This window comes from Impatiens glandulifera, unplaced genomic scaffold, assembly GCF_907164915.1.
Source record: "Impatiens glandulifera unplaced genomic scaffold, dImpGla2.1, whole genome shotgun sequence".
Classification (NCBI taxonomy): domain Eukaryota; kingdom Viridiplantae; phylum Streptophyta; class Magnoliopsida; order Ericales; family Balsaminaceae; genus Impatiens; species Impatiens glandulifera.
In genome coordinates, this window is record NW_025919593.1 from 219112 (window position 1) to 235621 (window position 16510).

General features: G+C 31.2%; 1 protein-coding gene across 1 annotated transcript; it reads right to left on the reverse strand.

The window, feature by feature from the left end:
- Nucleotides 1-13588: 13588 nt before the first annotated feature.
- LOC124918236 lies at nt 13589-16040 on the reverse strand. Its single transcript, XM_047458439.1, has 7 exons — nt 15803-16040; nt 15487-15696; nt 14892-15400; nt 14487-14783; nt 14347-14409; nt 14135-14272; nt 13589-14035 (listed from the first exon to the last, which is right to left on the reverse strand). The coding sequence occupies exons 1-7, from the start codon at nt 16038-16040 to the stop codon at nt 13589-13591; spliced, it is 1902 nt and encodes a 633-aa protein (XP_047314395.1).
- Nucleotides 16041-16510: the final 470 nt, after the last annotated feature.

The following is a 16510-nucleotide window of genomic DNA, read 5'->3' on the forward strand; positions in this document are numbered from 1 at the left end:
ATTTACAGAAGAAAAAAGTTTGGAACATCATAAGCATTAATTTCATCAATTAGATTTATAAGATTCAATCATAAATCATTAATTTATCCAGTTAGATATACAGAGTCAATAATAAGATAAAATAAAATTAGAGGCCTACATAATTAATTGATTTAGACACAGATTAAATATATAACCTATAAACACACTTAAACAATTAACCAAACGCAGAATTTGTCGCCCGACGGGCTTGAACACAGAACCTTAGGGTGAGTATCCAACATTTATTGTCACTAAGCTAGAAGAGTGGATAAAAATGTGACAACGGATTAAGCATGTATCCCGCAAACACACTTAATCATTTAACAAGACGCAGAATTTGCCGCAAACACACTTAATCATTTAACAAGACGCAGAATTTGCCGCCTAATAGGCTCAAACCCAAGACCTTAAGGTTAGAATATCCACCCCTTGTTGCCGCTAGGCTAGAAAAAGAGATTAAAATGTGACAACGGATTAAACATGTAGCCCGTAAACACACTTAATCATTTAACCATACCCATAATTTGCCGTCGGACGGATTCAAACTCAGAACCTTAGGGTTAGATTTATTGTTAAGAAAATGACTATTCATATTGACCATTGTCTAGAATTATATAGTCAATATATATTAATACATGAATAGTCATTTTCTTAATAATAATATGTTACAACTTAATCTGTAACTAGGGTTAGAGTTCTTGATCTCTAGAACTGAGTAAGAAGTTTTTGATCAAAGTGCAGCGATAGTATTTTGAGAAGAAGATTTCAAGATTATAGAAGAAGAATAAACAAATATGAGAAGAGAATACTGCTAGTATATACCTAACAGTTCAAGACAAAGAGACAAAACAAAAATAAAATTGAGACTAAGAACATTCACAATCTTTTTTATTCATATCCATGCCCCATTGGGGGAGTGCTTTCAGCATATATAGTAGTTGAATTACCCTAGAATATTCAATTACAACTGTTACAACAGTTACTAAGGATTTAACAAAAACAGTTTTGTGGGAAACATAAAACAAGATCAAAATATTGTTATGCAACAAAAAAACAAAATTCCCACAACAATATCTAGCCCAAGTGCTCAATTGGACCGTGGAGGGTTTTGGATCTGTTCTAAGACCGTAACATTTCCCCCCTTCAAAATTCGCCGTCCTCGATGAATAGACCTTGGCCTGATCAGCCTCCAATGCCCATCCTCCAATCTCTAAAGAGAACTATTTTCTCTTTCTGTTCTAAGGTATTTTCAATAGGGCCATAAAAGGGTCGAACTATGGAACCGCAATCCCTGATAAACCTTCGGTAACATCCTATCAATTGTGGAACTGGACATTTCCTTGTTGTTTTTAATTTTTCCGGGTTAGTAGCCACCCCGGCCATGTAGGAAACTTGTTTGCACCCAAAGCCAAATTTTCTTTTGTTGAGAACTAACATTTGTTGTTTTAAAGTTGTCAGGACTTGGCGTAGATATACAAAAAAGTTCTTCCAGCTCCGATTATACACTAGGATGTTATCAAAAATCTAGGACAAGTCCTTCTTCCGGACCAGCACCACAGGGACAACAAAAAAGCCACATGGCTTCTAATTACTCCCCTTTCTAGTGGAAGGTCTATGGGTTTGTTGGAAAAGAGCGTTGAAGTCTTCGAGTAGTTGTTGGAGATCTTTAGGAATCTCTTCCAATGTCATTGAAGTAAGTGAAATAATTTGTTCTTCATGCTTACTCCTTATTTGCACCATGACAGCAACACTACATTTTTCCAATAACTTCTCCAACTGGTTGCCTTCTATCATGTTGATTTGTGCCCGAAGTATTCCCTACAAGACCATGGTTCTCCCTTGCTTCTCATAACAAAGGGTCAGTTTTTCAAAATTCTAGGATGAATGGCCTAAAGTAATCAACCACTCAATGCCTATCACAATATCGTACCCGTCCATGGTATTTACCTTCATTTTTGTTTGGTAATCATTTCTCTCGATTGACCATTTCAGGTCTTGGCAAATGTTGGAGCATAATATGTTGGAGCCATATGCCACTCGAACCGACTGTGCCTGGGTATGCATACTTTTGTGGCTTATTTTCTTCATAATCCTACTATTGATAAAAGTATGAGTGATGCCTATATCAATCAGGATCACCACCGACAAGTTCTCAATCTTACCAAGGATCTAAAGTGTTTGAAATTTTTTAGAACCTGTCAATGTATGCAATGAAATGGCAGGTTCATCCCTTCCTCAAACTGCAAAGGAGGATCATCAAAACCCAGCTCTTGAGTGGGTTCTTGGGTATATGGTAAGACTTCTTGATAATTAACCGAGACCATGAATAATTTTGATTTAAACCTATGGTTGTCTCCCACTTTTCATTGCAAGTGTAACATAGGCCTTTCCTCCTATTTTCATAAATTACAATCGGGTCTAATTACTTCATGTAACCCTGGTTTATGCTGGAAGAAAATGCATGTGAAGAATTCTTGAGGTCGGTAGTCCAGTTGGTGCTTGGCCAAACCGTGTTAATATTGGATGGCTTGGGTAGCAACGACGGTTCAGTGATGTACAAATGTACGCTTCTCATTAAGGACCTATACATTGCTTCTTGAACTTTGACCATTGACATGGAATCATTTAGGGACCCAAGAAACCGCAACCTGATACAATTTGCAATCTCCTCCATTAGACCGACATGTAGCAATCTATAACATATTCCCCTAACATACTATGTAGTTTTTGGGAAATTGAAATGTATTAGAGATTATATTCTTGGATAGTACTAACATGTTTCAGGTTCATCAATTGTCTCATGGGAGTGTCATATATGGAAGAACCGAACTGCAGCAAGAGGCCTCTCTTGAACACATCCCACGTCATGGCTTCTCTATGGTTGTGGTTCTGCAGATACGACCCATACCACATTATTGCTTCATTAGTAAAGTGAATGGGGGAAATGTCCAGTTTAGTGGCATCATTAGTCTTGTCCACCCTAATGAATTGCTTACTAAATATGAGCTAGCTCTCCACATCGGTCCAATCAAACTGAGGGAAATCAACTTTGGTGAGTTGGGTGAGGGAACATAGTGTTGGCCATGATGGGAGGGCCTATTCTAGGGAGGACTATGGTAAGTAGCATCATCACAAGGTCTGGTGTTGGGATCTTTGTCATTACCAGACCCACCACTTTCAATGGCAGCCAATCTTTCTTTAGTGACATTGAACCTTCGACCCATATTATTGCTTAATTCCGTCATATTTTGTTGTAGGGTAGCATGCATAAAAGCTGATTGTTGGGTCAGGCCTTCAATTAGGGCCTTAACAGAATCCATCTCTATTTGCTGGCGGGTTTCTATCATCTTAGAATCACCTGGCTCTAATACCAAGATTTTACGACTTAATCTGTAACTGGGGTTAGAGTTCTTAATCTCTAGGACCGCGTGAGAAATCTTTGATCAAAGTGCAGCAGAAGTATTATGAGAAGAAGATTTTAAGATTATAGGAAAAAAAGAAACAAAGATGAGAAAATAATATTGTTAGTATATACACAAAGAGACAAAACATAAAATACAATTGAGACTAAGAACATTCAGAAGCTTTTTCATTCATATCCACGCCCCATTAGGGGAGTGCTTTCAACATATATATATATATAGCAGCTGAATTCCCCTATAATATTCACTTACAAGTGTTACAACAACTATTAGGGATTTAACAAAAAAAAATAGTTTTATGAGAAACATAAAACATAATTAAAATATTGTTATGCAATAAAAAAACAGAATTTCACAACAATATCTAGCCCAAGTGTTCAATTGGACCGTTGAGGATGCTGGGTCTGTTCTAGGACCGTAACATTTATTTGGGAACCGTAACATAATCTTAATCTCATATACTATGAAACGTTTCTATAATTATTCCTGATTTTATTTATTTATTTAAAATATGTACTTTTATTTAAGATATTATTAGAGAGAATTTAATTCATAAATCAGTTTTTATCAATTGAACTACATTAGTAAGTTTATTTTAAAAATTTTAACAAAATTCAAAGTAGTCCTATTTACACATAAAATGTATTACAAAATAAAATAAAAAATAGTCAATAGTCAATACCTGTGATGATATTCTATTGATCACTCATATTATACTATTGGTTCAATCTTTACCCATTTCTTTATTATTAAATAAGGTATAGACACATTTCCACCGGCCATTATCATTATTAAATAAATAAATAAACACATTTCCACCGGCCATCTAAAATCTTTTCTAATAAGTCACAATATTTAATTTCAGAACACAGTTTGCAAAGTCAACAATTGGAACACCATTATCAATATATATAAATATAATAATATTTAATTTGAATTTATTTAATTTTTCGGATGAGAGTTATAATTAATTTTGATATATATATATAAATTAATTATATATATAAATTGTGGGTCGACTCGTCCATAAACCTGAAACAGTTAAAAATAAAATTAAAAATATAATATGTATGTTTTGAACTTGCAACCTAATAAAAACAAATGCAAGTCTTTAACCAACTGAGCTAATAAGATTTTATATTTTAAATTCAATACCAAATTTGATAAACGTACGACATTTCTAACAATATAAGTACAATTTCTTAACTAACTAATATATTATATATATATATAATAATGTTTAATTTGAATTTGTTAGGTTTTTTGGGTGGAGAGTTGTTGTTAATTTGGATATATATGTGAGAGTAAATGAATATTTTGGTCGGATCATGGGTTGACCCGCCCATAAACTTGAAGCGGTTAAAAGTAAAATTAAAAATGATATATGTATGTTTCGAACTTGATAAAGAAACATATGAAAAAGTGTTAGTCACAAGATGTCAACTAATTAACTAATTAGTAATAAATATTAAATATAAAATATATATACATACACAAAATTATAAAACAATATCAACATTCTCAAGTGGTCTAGTGTTTAAGATGCTCACATTTCATGCTTAAGATCAGAGTTCGAATCTTAAAAACTACAAATTAAAAGTGAGTATTATAAATATTTAAGAGATCAATATTAAATAATGCATTCTTGAGTATAATATATGGTGGCACAACTTTTAAACAAGGAATAAGAGGCATGTGAAAGTGCGAGGTCGGATTTATTGGTTGGTTTCACGAGCATTTTAAAATGTGAGATCACGAGATGTAGATTATGTGGTGGGTGGTTTATCAACCGAGGAGATAAAGATGCATATGTAAAAGTGTGTGTCACAAGATGATGGTTAATTGGAGGGTTAGTTGTTGGTTTGACAAGGTATAAGAGGTGTGTGATAAATTTGTATTGGTTATTGATTTATTGAAGTGGGGTAAAACATGTCGTCTAAGATTGATGGGCTGTTTGTTGAGGGGTAAATAAACATATTAGGGGATACAGAGTTATATAAAAAAGTGTGAGTCACAAGATGATGGTTAATTGGGGGGTTAGTGGTTGGTTTGATGAGATATAAGAGGCGTGTGATCAATTTGTATTGGTTGTTGATTGTTGAAGTGAGGGTAAAAGAGGTCGTCTAAGATTGATGGGTTGTTTGTCGAGGGGGTAAATAAGCATATTAGGGGATAAAGAGTCATATGAAAAAGTGTGAGTCACAAGATGTGGGTCATTGAGGGATTAGTGATTAGTTTGACGAGGGATAAGAGGTGCGTGATCAATTGAAATTTGTTGTTGATTTGTTGAAGTAGGAGTAAAAGAGGGCGATTAATATTGGTAGGTGGTTTTCCGAGGGGATAAAAAGCATATAAAAATGTGTGAGTCATAAGAGGTCGACTAAGATTTGGTGGGTGATTTGCCTAGTGGATAAAAAAGCATATGAAAATGTGTGAGTCACAAGAGGTAGATTAAGATAAGTGGATGGTTTGCCGATGGATGCGTGAAAGTGTGTGAGGTCACGAAGATGAAATGTCGATTGGGATTTAGTGTGGTTGGTTTACCGAAGTGAGTGTAAATATAGGCCTTCTTAACAAATTAAATATTAGTGGTTAAATTTATATGAATAAAATATTGATTGATCGAATTGGTCGATTGGAGGATTGATTGTTGATTTTTTGAAATTGGGGGTAAAAGAAGTCGCTATAAGAGTTAATATATGATGAGATGCGAGGTGGGGATTTATGGTTTTGATTTGTCAGGATAAGGAACAGATAATAAAATGAGATATCGACGGTTAAAAATATATAAATGAGATGTTGATTGACAAGAGTATAAATGTGTGTGTGGTCACAAGATTAGAGGTCAAAATTAGGATTGGTGAGTGGTTTGCCAATTGGATAAAGAAGCATATGAAAAAGTGTGAGTTAGAAGATGAGAGATCGATTGGTGAGATTGATGTTTGGTTTGACGAGAGATAAGAGGTGTGTGAAAGTGTGTATTAGGTCATGAGATGAGATGTCGATTAAGATTTGGTGGTTGATTTACTGGAAGAGAGGAATAATTTAAGAGGTTGGTAACAAATGAGATATTACTGGTTAAAAATATATGAATGAGATGTTGATTGACCGAAATGTAAAAGTATGTGAGGTCACGAGATTAGAGGTCGATTGTGATTGATGAGTTATTTGTAGAGGGGACAAAGAGACATATGAAAAATGTGAGTCACAAGATGAAATATCGATTTAGGGATTAATGTTGGTTTGGCGAGGATAAGAGGTGTGTAAAAGTGTGTTAGGTCACAATATGAGACGTCAATTGAGATTTGGTGGTTGGTTTACCAGACTAGGAGTAAAAAAAGAGGTCGCGGTAATATAAAAAGGATGATAATAAATGAAATATTAGTGGTAAAAGTGTGTGAGGTCACGAGATTAAAGGTTTGATTGAGATATGTGGGTGATTTTCCGAGTAGATAAAGAAGAATATGAAAAAGTGTGAGTCACAAGATAAGAAGTCGATTAATGGTAAAAGATGTTATGGTAAGGGTAAAAATAATGAGATGAGATGCGAGATTTGTGGGGATAAGAGACCAATATAAATGAGATATTGGTAGTTAAAAATAATATGAATGAAATTTTGATTGACCGAAATGTGAAAATGTGTGGGCTCATAAAACTAGAGGTCGATTGAGATTGATGGTTGGTTTGTCGAGTGTGATAAGAGGCATATGAAAAATGTGAGGTAATGATATGAAAGGTCGATTGAGAATGGTGATTGATTTGACGAAAGATAATATGTGTGTGGAAGTGTGTGAGTCACGAAATGAGATGTTGATTGCGTGATTGATGGTTCGTTTGTCGAAGTGGTGGTAAAAATGTCACGGTTATGAATAAGAGGTCGGTAATAGTGTAAAACACGTCTAACATTACTTTAGATAAGAACAAAATGTATAACACCTAAAATCTCTAAATTGATCTATAGTAACAAGATAAATAATGTTAATTTGATTCTTACCGATAAGAAATCCACATTTATTTTAAGTGTTTTTTATACTATAAAATTATTTTTTTCAAATTTAGATATTTAATAAATTTTAAAATATATATTAACATTAAATTTTATATTAAACTTAATTTTTACCAATTAAAATTATTTTTAAATTTATTAAATTTAAATAATATTAATTTTATTTAAACAATTTTATATATATTTTGTTTCTATTTTGAATTAGGCATCATAATTGATACTAGTTAATATTATTATATAATATAATTCATGCAACATAATTCATACTAGTTAATATTATTATATTAAATATATGAATTATATTATAATTGCTTAATATTATATTTATAGACTATCATATCAACTAATATCTATAGAGACTCTTGTAAATTGGAAAAGTAGAATTGAATTGTAAAGTGTAAACTCTTACATTAACATGAACATTATATATAATTTATTATTTGAAATCAATAACTTAAAAAAAAAAAAAAAAAAAAAAAAGTAGAAACATATAATTAGATACAAAATTTATCATTGGTTAATTCCACTAATTCACATTCATCAACAAATTGAGAGTCACTTAAGACCATCTCCAACCCACAAACTCATTCTCAAACCCAAAATCCAGTAAACGTCATATCAAACAGTAATTCATCTCCAATCCAAAAACTCATTTTCAAACCTAAAAGAATATTCTTAAAATATTCCTTTCTTACACTAACTTTTTAACTTTATTAATATTATCTATATATTTATCAATTTTACATATTTAACCTCAATCTTTTCTCATTCATTTAATAATATTAAAATAAAATTAAGTATATATATCAATAATTCATAAATAACAAAATAATTTAATAATACATTTAAATAAACAAACATATTATATTAAAACAAACATTATTAATAAAAAAAAACACTTAGTACACGTACACATAGCATACACAATGTATCAATTCTCGGAATTGGTGTACTCTTCCCACAAATGATCGATTAATGCATTACGAAGTTCAATGTGTGCATCTTTATTTCTTATTTTTCCGTACCGAGATATGAAATCTTGAAATCGAGTATTTTCATCTATCACCCTCTCGACCTCTGGTGAATGCGTTTCCATTTCAATTTCGATATGTGCATTAAGGTCACGTTCATCCTCAATAATCATATTATGCAAAATTATGCACGTAGTCATTATATCCTGCAACACTTCTTTTCTCCAATATCGTATCGGACCTACTACAATAGAAAAATGTGTATTATTTATGTTGTACTTTTAATTATTGCACTAATTATTATGTAACGGTAATGGTTGTTTTTTTAATATATTTTCTATGATTATTCATATTGTTTAAAATTATAAATTTATAATCTATAAAATTTAAGTTATAAAATATAACGTAAAAATAAAAAATAAAAAATAAATATATAATAAATTAGATAAGATTTTAAGTATAATTTAATGATTTAATTAAATATTTAAAAAATATTATAACTTTTTATCTTAAAATTAAAAATTAAGGGACCAATAAATTGTTTCAAATAATTTATTTAAACAAGTTTAATATTTAAATTAATATAGTAATATATTTCAAGGACTTAATTAACTTTTTATAAAAAAATTATGCATGGTGAATAGTAACCACGCATATATGCGTTTATTTTCAGAGAGAATTTCAATTCTCATTTTGCAGGGATGTTTGCCTTAAGGTTGGAGAAAAAATTGGAGCTGCTTATGTGATTTGCAGTACAGTTGGAGAAGCTCTAATTCATTCTAATATTGGTTGGAAAGATTAAAAAAACTTTGAACCTTAATTTATAACATTGATTTCTAACCCTACAAAATTTAACATATTCAAAAATGAATACAACTCAAAAATTTATTATAATAATCAAAATGCTTTCACTTTAAAATATACATAAACATTTAAAAAACCGTCTCTCAGAATTATGTCTTATATTTATCCCATAAATCGGGATTACGTAGTTAACTATGTTAGATAATTGAGGGATTAATACATAATATATAGTACTATTTATTCTCTTATCCAAAAGTAACACTAGTCAAAACACTCTACCAAATATTTAAATAATAATGTCTATGTAACTTAATCACATGTAAAAATATTCAACAAATTTTAAGTAAAATCTATATCATAGATATCGATTTTGGACTGACATTTACTGTGCATGTTTAAGGAATTAAGTACTAGAAGTTTTTCACTCATTGTCACTCAAACTTATTTTAAACTCGGTAACGCATATCATACTACTTTTTCGAAAAATAGGTCGGCTCTTTATTATTATTTTAGTTTTTGTCAAAATTGAATTAGGTGACGATTTTTATAAATCAAACGTTTAATTGAATTTAACTTTTTAGAACAGTTTTATTCTCTTGAAATATTGTAAGAACCTATCTAAACTTATCACAATCATCATTATCTGCTATCCTTCTTAAGTTTTTTTTAACAAAAAGAGAGAAAAATAAATGAGAAGAAATATTGTAGCTAAAAATTTAAAGGTTAAAATAAGGGACCTATTCAAAAACCAAATTTGATAGGCATAAAAGACAATGAAAGAAAAATTGAAAGAAAGAAGTTATTATGCCCTTAAAAAATATTATAATATTGTAAATAGATTTACCATCTTAATACATGTATATAAAGAGCCGATCTTAAATGTTTTTATTATTATTTATTTTAATAATAATTCCATGTCAAAACATAACAAACTATCATCTAGGTATTTTACTTTTAAGGTTAAGGCACTGCCCACAAAAGCAACCAAAAAATTCATAAGTGAATCGTGGTGAAAACTTGAACTTATAGATATAATTAATCGATTATCGACCAAACCGACATTTAACAAACAGTTGCAGAATTTCTAAAATCGAAATAAGCTATTGGAATGAATATTTTTGTTGAAAACCCAAACAAATCAAACCACTATACCCTAAATTAAACAACAAAAGTGCGGATTGTTTGGTTATTGCACTAAAAAAAAAGTCTGATTTGCGATAAGTTTTATCGATTAAATTACGAATATTGGTAAATTTACTTGACATGAATAAGTTCAGCGCTGGATAATAAAATTGTTGGAAATATTGCGATTAGATTTTCGGTTTCAAATTGATTACACTGAAAGAAATATAAAATGTTGCTAAAGACGTTATTAAATGAAATTTATAATTTTTATCCCCATTTTTTGATTAATTTATTTTAATAGTAAATCTTCTATGAATACAGCGACAAATGATGTTTATAACATTACCCATTCAATCACAACTTTTCAAATTTTCACTTACTTTTGAATGCTATATGATTAGTGACATTGAGATTATATTTGTTTGATGATTATGCGACTTTTTAATTCATGTCACAAAATAATTTTAGTTGAATGACTTATGAGTACATAGTGATTAATCTAGTAATACATTAATAATATATTTTTGGGGATATTTTAGTTTATGATGCATTAACAATTGCAGAGAGGAATGATGTGGCTGAACATAATGTTGAAGTTCTTGTGTGTGGCTAATTATAATGTTCAAGTTTCATAATATAATAAAATCTTATTTAACAGAAATTTAAGAATTATTTAATCTTAAATGTTAGCCGATTGAGATTATAAGTTCGTCAGAATTACATAAGCTCAAATTATATCACCCAATATTATTCCAACTTGTCAAATTATGTAAAAGTTTGCATGAATTCCTAAAATACATCCAAATTACCTTTGGGAGTGGGAAGAAGTATCGCATATGGCTTGTGTGTGGCTAATTTTAATGTTCAACTTTCCTAATATTATAAAAAAACTTATTTAACAGAAATTTAAGAATTATCTATTCTTGAATGTTATCCGATTAGGTGTAGAAGTTCGTTAAAATTACATAAGCTCGAATTATATCACCCAATATTATTCCAGCTTGTCAAATTATGTAAAAGTTCGTATGAATTCCTAAAACACATCCAAATTACCTTTGGGAGTGGGAAGAAGTATCGCATATGACTTGTGTGTGGCTAATTTAAATGTTCAAGTTTCATAATATTATAAAATCTTATTTAACAGAAATTTAAGAATTATATAATCTTGAATGTTAGCCGATTGAGAATAGGAGTTTGTCAGATTTACATAAGCTCGAATTATATTAGCCTATATTATTCTAGCTTGTCAAATAATATAGAAGTTCGTATAAATTTCTAAAATACATTCAAATTACCTTTGGAAGTGGGAAGAAGTATCGCATATGGCTTGTGTGTGGCTAATTTTAATGTTCAACATTCCTAATATTATAAAATCTTATTTAACAGAAATTTAAGAATTATCTAATCTTGAATGTTAGTCGATTGAGAATAGAAGTTCGTCAGAATTATATTAGCTGGAATTATATTACCCTATATTATTATCTCTTGTCAAATAATGTAGAAATCGTATAAATTCCTAAAATATATCCAAATTACCTTTAGGAGTGGGAAGAAGTATCGCATATAACTTGTGTGTGTGGCTAATTTTAATGTTCAAGTTTCATAATATTATAAAATCTTATTTAACAGAAATTTAAGAATTATCTAATCTTGAATGTTAGCCGATTGAGAATAGGAGTTTATCAGAATTACATTAGCTGGAATTATACCACCCTATATAATTCTAGCTTGTCAAATTATATAATAGTTCGTATAAATTCCTAAAATATATCCAAATTACCTTTGGGAGTGGGAAGAAGTATCGCATATAACTTGTGTGTGGCTAATTTTAATGTTCAAGTTTCATAATATTATAAAATCTCATTTAACAGAAATTTAAGAATTATATAATCTTGAATGTTAGCCGATTAGGTGTGGGAGTTCGTTAAAATTACATAAGCTCGAATTATATCACCCAATATTATTCCAGCTTGTCAAATTATGTAAAAGTTCGTATGAACTCCTAAAATACATCCAAATTACCTTTGGGAGTGGGAAGAAGTATCGTATATGGCTTGTGTGTGGCTAATTTTAATGTTCAAGTTTCATAATATTATAAAATCTTATTTAAAAGAAATTTAAGATTTATCTAATCTTGAATGTTAGCCAATTGATAGTAGGAGTTTGTCAGAATTATATAAGCTCGAATTATATCACCCAATTTTATTCTAGTTTGTCAAATTATGTAAAAGTTTGTATGAACTCCTAAAATACATCCAAATTACATTTGGGAGTGGGAAGAAGTATCGTATATGGCTTGTGTGTGGATAATTTTATTGTTAAAGTTTCATAATATTATAAAATCTTATTTAATAGAAATTTATGAATTATCTAATCTTGAATGTTAGCTGATTGATAGTAGGAGTTCGTCAAAATTACATAAGCTCGAATTATATCACCCAATATTATTCCAACTGGTCAAATTATGTAAAAGTTTGCATGAATTCCTAAAATACATCCAAATTACCTTTGGGAGTGGGAAGAAGTATCGCATATGGCTTGTGTGTGGTTAATTTTAATGTTCAACTTTCCTAATATTATAAAAAAAACTTATTTAACAGAAATTTAAGAATTATCTATTCTTAAATGTTATCCGATTATGTGTAGAAGTTCGTTAAAATTACATAAGCTCGAATTATATCACCCAATATTATTCCAGCTTGTCAAATTATGTAAAAGCTCGTATGAATTCCTAAAATATATCCAAATTACCTTTGGGAGTGGGAAGAAGTATCGCATATGACTTGTGTGTGGCTAATTTAAATGTTCAAGTTTCATAATATTATAAAATCTTATTTAACAGAAATTTAAGAATTATATAATCTTGAATGTTAGCCGATTGAGAGTAGGAGTTTGTCAGATTTACATAAGCTCGAATTATATTAGCCTATATTATTCTAGCTTGTCAATATAATGTAGAAGTTCATATGAATTCCTAAAATACATCCAAATTACCTTTGGTTGTGGGAAGAAGTATCGCATATGGCTTGTGTGTGGATAAATATAATGTTCTGGTTTACTAATATCAAACATCTTTTGTGCATATTCAAGATAACCAAGATCCACATACATTTGCATTAATGAACTAACATCAACATATAATTTACAGACTCCTTACCAGATTTCATGAGCAATATATACATAACAAGATCAAGGAAAGGATTAGTATATAAATTCATTTGCTTCAACATCAACTTGTTCTAAGTCATTTGAATCTGTACTCCCACTCGAATCAAGGGAAATTTTTGTTCCATTGTCACATTCTTCTGATTCAAAATCATGCTCCTCATTTTCCCCTTTAGTTCCATGTAGATAATGTTGTTAGGGTCACGCAGGTTACTTACATCGTATGACCGAATATTCAATGGCAATTCGTTATGGATACTAGTTATATGAACCTCTTGTTGATACACCACATTATCATCGGTCCATTGTTCCTCCACTTTCCCTCTAGCTTTGGTTTTACATACGGACATCCAAGAGGATTGTCTTGATGTTTTGCTTGGATATGGACTATAGTACACTTGTATGGCTTGTTGTTCTAGAATGAATGGATCGTATCTAAGATACTTTCGCTTCAAGTTAACCTCAACAAGTCTATAGTTATTGTCCAATCTTGTGCCCCTTGTTGGGTCAAACCACACACACTTAAATAAGACAACACCCATTTACGGTCCTGGATATTGAAGTTGTATGATCACTTCTAGCAGTCCATAATATTCCGCATCATTTTCTTTGACACATACACCACTGTTTATGGTTGATCTATTAGACCTGTAATCTTTTGGCCTCCAAACATATCCATTAACAAAATATATGGGAATAGAGGTAGCATGTGTTAGTGTCCCATAGGAAACATAATATAGTTCATTTTCTTCAAGAATCTACAAAACAGACCATTCTTAAGGTATTCATTCATTAGTAATTAAAGAAGATATGGAAAATCAAATTAATTCACCTGACATCGAAACCAAGTGACGAATTCTCTATCTATTGATGCAACCTGTAATCCTTCTTTCAACTGGAAAAATGTACTGGATAGATAACAACATAAAATCCTGTTTTAAAATATGTAAGCAATTAATTATAGGTACCAACATAATCAACATAAACACACCTATAATACGGTTCAACCTCGGGGCAATTTAGTAGAACATACGTGTGAGCCACCAATAACTCTTCACTATCTAAGTATCTTTTACTTTTAGCTCCACTACTACGTCCAAGATAATTGAAAATGGACTTGGGAGGTTGTTTAAGGTTCACTGGTCCTTTTATATTTCTCTGTGGTATTCGTTGTTTACATTGAATATCTGGTTCAAAGTAGTGAGAAGCAAATGTCGTGATCTCTTGAAGAATGTAGGCATTGCAAATGGATTTATGGTGTGAAGAAACCTGCGATAGGAGAAAACACTTATAAAGTATATATAAGATAATTTATAAACTAGTTTATTTAAATAGAAATACTCACCGTTCGAAAGGATACATCCATCGGTATTGAACTAGTCCTCCAACATTTGCCTCGTATGGTAAATGCACGAGGAGGTGCTCCATTGAGTCGAAGAATGCTGGTGGAAATATTTTTGCTAAGTTACAAAGAATAACCGGAGTCGCAAGTTCCAAGTTATCCATACTAGTTTTCGACAAAGTGGTAGAGCTTAGGTCATGCATAAAATTACTTAAATCTGTTAGTGTGGCCCATACAAAGTTGGGGAGGAAATTCTTAAAAGCAATTGGCAAAAGTCTTTCTAGGAAAACATGACAGTCATGGCTCTTTAGACCGATCAACTTACAACCACTTCTATCTACACATCGTGATAAGTTGGATGCATATCCATCTGGGAATTTCAAACCCTTCAACCACTTGCAAAGAATTTTGTTATCATCTCTTGTTAAAGTGTACACAACCTTACTCATTCTATTCATCCCGCTTTGTGGGTCTATGTGAAGTTCCAGACAGTTGCAAAGCAAGAATATGTCCTTCCTAGCATTAATATTGTCCTTTGTCCTCCCTTTAACATTCATCATAGTGTTATTATATTCTCAAATACATTTTTCTCCACATGCATAAAATCAATGTTGTGTCTTATGAGCAAACGTCCCCAATATGGCAACTTCCAGAAAATACTCTTCTTCGTCCACTTATGGAATACTCCATAACCTAGTGGATATCCATCAGGGTCTTCAAATGCAAACTTCATTCCTGAGATAGCATTCCATAGTTCGACTCCTGTAGGCCTAGAAGGCATTTGGTTTCTGACGGTCTTCCCATGCAAAAAATGATTTGTATCGACTCTATATGGATGATCTTGTGCCAAGAAGTGTCTATGAGAATCAAAATAGCATGGCTTCTTACCAAATTTTAAGGCGAAATGAATTAAAACTCTTCATACATATCGGGCATACATGGATACCATGAGTACTCCATCCAGACAACATTCCATAAGATGGGAAATCATTGATTGTCCATAACAACATTGCCCTTAAGTTAAATTGTTGACCTCTACATACATCAAAAGTACGAACACCTTCACTCCACAACATCTTTAGTTCTGCCATTAGAGGCTGTAAGTAGATGTCTATATTTTTTCCAGGACTCTTCGGCCCCGGGATAATGAGCGAAATAAACATGTATGGTGCCTTCATGCACATTCTGGGTGGCAAATTATATGGGGTCAAAATGACAGGCCAACAAGAATAAGGCCTCCTATACTATCCAAATGGAGCAAATCCATCAGAACACAAACCCAAACAAACATTTCGTGGCTCTCTAGAGAAATTCGGGTATGCTTCATTGATATTTTTCCATTCAATGCAATCTAATGGGTGACACATTACATTATCGTTTTTCCATTCATTGATAAATTTTCCTTTATACCATGTCTTTTCTTTATATTCTCGACTCATTTACTTGGCTGGATTTTTTTATTTTTGTTCGTTTGTATTGATGCAGATGCAGATGTAAGGATCTGGTTTGTTGCTATTATATACTTTCATATCAGGAGTTCCATTAGCGTATGTTTTGTGGTATCGACCACTCTACAAGGCTTTTAGGTAATTAAAAAGCTAATATTGTTAAACTTTATAGTTGGTTCATAGAAAGTAACATCTCTTTAATGATA

Bases quoted from the DNA above. Each gene is read 5' to 3' on its own strand.
- LOC124918236 (XM_047458439.1), bottom strand. From the start codon at position 16,040: ATGTGCATGAAGGCACCATACATGTTTATTTCGCTCATTATCCCGGGG. The intron at 15,697-15,802 runs GTATCCATGTAT...TCTTGGCACAAG, and splicing joins GTCTGGATGGAGTACTCATG to ATCATCCATATAGAGTCGAT. The intron at 14,784-14,891 runs GTTCAATACCGA...CTCCTATCGCAG, and splicing joins AGGCAAATGTTGGAGGACTA to GTTTCTTCACACCATAAATC.